Source organism: Ailuropoda melanoleuca, chromosome 16 (genome assembly GCF_002007445.2).
Source record: "Ailuropoda melanoleuca isolate Jingjing chromosome 16, ASM200744v2, whole genome shotgun sequence".
In the NCBI taxonomy this organism is placed as follows: domain Eukaryota; kingdom Metazoa; phylum Chordata; class Mammalia; order Carnivora; family Ursidae; genus Ailuropoda; species Ailuropoda melanoleuca.
This window is the reverse complement of record NC_048233.1, coordinates 41,775,692-41,777,972: the sequence shown is the minus strand read 5'-3', so window position 1 is coordinate 41,777,972 and position 2,281 is coordinate 41,775,692. Positions and strand designations below refer to the sequence as shown.

Here is a 2,281-nt window from a genome sequence, read left to right as displayed (position 1 = left end):
CTGTCAACTCAGAGGCAGGGATGTCTTTTTGTGATGTGTCTGCCCAGAAGGACAACATGTTATGGACAAGCCATAGGCAATAGTTTGGATTTTATTCTGTTATCCCCGGGGAAGCCATAAGCGGTTTTAAGTGAGAAGGGTTATGATCCGATTTCCTTTTCAGAAAGATTGCCTGAACTACTAGGCGGAGGGATGGTCCGGGGGCAAGAGAGGAAGCAGGGGGCCCATTGAGGAAGGAAGTGCAGTACCGTGGAGGACAGAGAGGGTAGGAGATGGCCTGGCTGGGGGAAGGTGCCATCAGACCCCTTAAAGCTGCTCCTTGTTTGCTGGCCACGGCCAGGGAGCACTGGCACAGGAGTCTCAAGTCCTAGGCCTAGCTCTGCTACTTGCTTTCTGTGGGACCCTGGACAGGTCACTTGCCCTGGGTCGCCTCAAAGAAAGGTGCTGTCCACCTCCTGGAGACGCTGTGGCACGGTAGGTATTAGGGTTCTACTGTGAGCTCGGATCGGGCAAGAACTAAAGCAGCAGAGAAGACAGGACAGGTCCCAGGGCTCCGCTGCAAGGAGTGCGCCCCATCACGGGGAGGGCGGCCAGGCCTGCACCAGACTCCACAGAAGTCAAGGCAACTGCAGATGGGGATGAGGAGTAGGACAGAAAAAGCCAGGGCTCTGTCACAGTGGAAGGTGTGACTGTATTTTAGCCTGGGTGGGGAGGCCTTTGGGAGGCAGAGCCGAGGATGGAAGGGGCCAATTATGGGAAGAATGAATGCAGAGGCCTCGAGCGGATGGGATCGGAAGCGGACTAGATACACCAATGGGGCCAGAGAAGGAAGCGACAAGGGAGACAAGACAATGAGGCAGGCGGGGGTCAGAGAACCCAGCATGGCAGTGAGAATCGGGGAACCAGTGACGAGTTCTAGAACAATGGAGGGGTCAGTGGTGGGGCCTGTCACAGGTTGGGGGGCTGGTGGCTAAGGCCTCCTCTGTGGGAGACCCAGGCCCAGCGCCCAGAGGGTGCCAAGCACGTTATTTGCACAGGCATAGTTAAGGGCTTGAGACGAGCCTTGGCCAGCACCTGCTGGGAAGGGAGGTTCAAGACGCACTTAAGACGTCCAAGTTCTGAGGACAGTGTGGGGCCTCTTGCTCAGGTTCATACATGTAAGTCAAAATCCCCAGACTATTCCCCTGGCTGCAGGCTCCAAGCAAATAAGATGTAAAATATAACGTAGGGGTGTGTGTGTGCGCGCGCGTATGTTGGGGGGCGCCCGTGTTAGGGGGAGGGGCGCGCGTGTTGGGGGGGGTGCGTGGTGGAGTCAGAGCTTGCTGGAGCCCAGTCCTGCCCCCCACCAGGCAGTCACCACGCTGACAACAGATGCAAAACCGTCCATTTTATACAGTTCGTGGTTGAGAAGCAACAATATGCAAAACGGCAGAACAGTCCACGCTGCCCCCACCCCACCTGGACATGCCCATTCTTGTCCCCCAAGGGGCAGAGAACCCGGGACCCCTGCCCGGCAGGACCCAACTTAGTTACAGGCCCCTGGGAGGGGCCAAGCCCTTAGGGGTCAAGGCCGCGAAGGAGGGGGCCCAGCACCTTAGCCCCTTCGGGGGCCCGCTGGTTAACTGAACTGTGCCGTGTATGGAGGGTAGGGGACCGACCGACCATAGGCCATTTCTCCCCCAGGCCAAGGCTGAGGGGCAAGTAAAGCTGAGGCGAGGGCTTCGTGGGACAGGGTTCCTCCCCTCCAGAGGGGTTTTCCTGGACACCCCACAAGGCACTGCTGACCCGGATGCAGGGTGAACGCCCCCAAACCTCTCCCAACCCAAGCTTGCCTGGATCTCCCTGCCCCACCTCCCACTGTGGTTTAGGGGAGGGGGAGTAGAAGGATCTGGGGCCCCCCGTGCCCGGGGTCAGCGTTCCGCAGAGACAGCCAGGCACCAGCAGACCAGCTGGGGCTGGCAAGGACCCTCTCCCGCTGGCTGGGCTCCTGGGGTCCCCTCGGCCAGGGTCCCCGCCCCTCCCTTCGCCCCCTCTCTGCACTGGCTGGATCGAATAAATAAATAAATACCTTCCCCGCCCGCCCCGCCCCTACAGCTGGCTCTCCTCCTCCTCCAGGGAGCGGTTGAGTCCGGGGATGAACTTGAGCAGCCGCCGGCGGAAGCTGCGGTACTTGGCTTTGCGCAGGCCGGGGCCGCACAGGGCCTGCTCGCGGGCCTCAGTCCAGAGCGCGCCCGGCACCCCGCCGCCGCCGCCGCCCCCGGGGCCCGCGCACCGCACGCTG

The 2,281-nt window shown here is 60.9% G+C and overlaps 1 protein-coding gene across 1 annotated transcript in view; it reads right to left on the bottom strand.

Annotated features, from left to right (window-relative positions):
• Positions 1–1,372: 1,372 nt before the first annotated feature.
• Positions 1,373–2,281, bottom strand: part of TAMALIN (trafficking regulator and scaffold protein tamalin) — a 7,710-nt gene continuing 6,801 nt past the window's right edge. The window contains 1 exon segment of the mRNA XM_034644866.1: positions 1,373–2,281. This exon segment is cut by the window's right edge and continues 123 nt beyond it. Coding sequence (XP_034500757.1) covers positions 2,089–2,281 — 193 coding nt within the window. The 3' untranslated portion in view covers positions 1,373–2,088.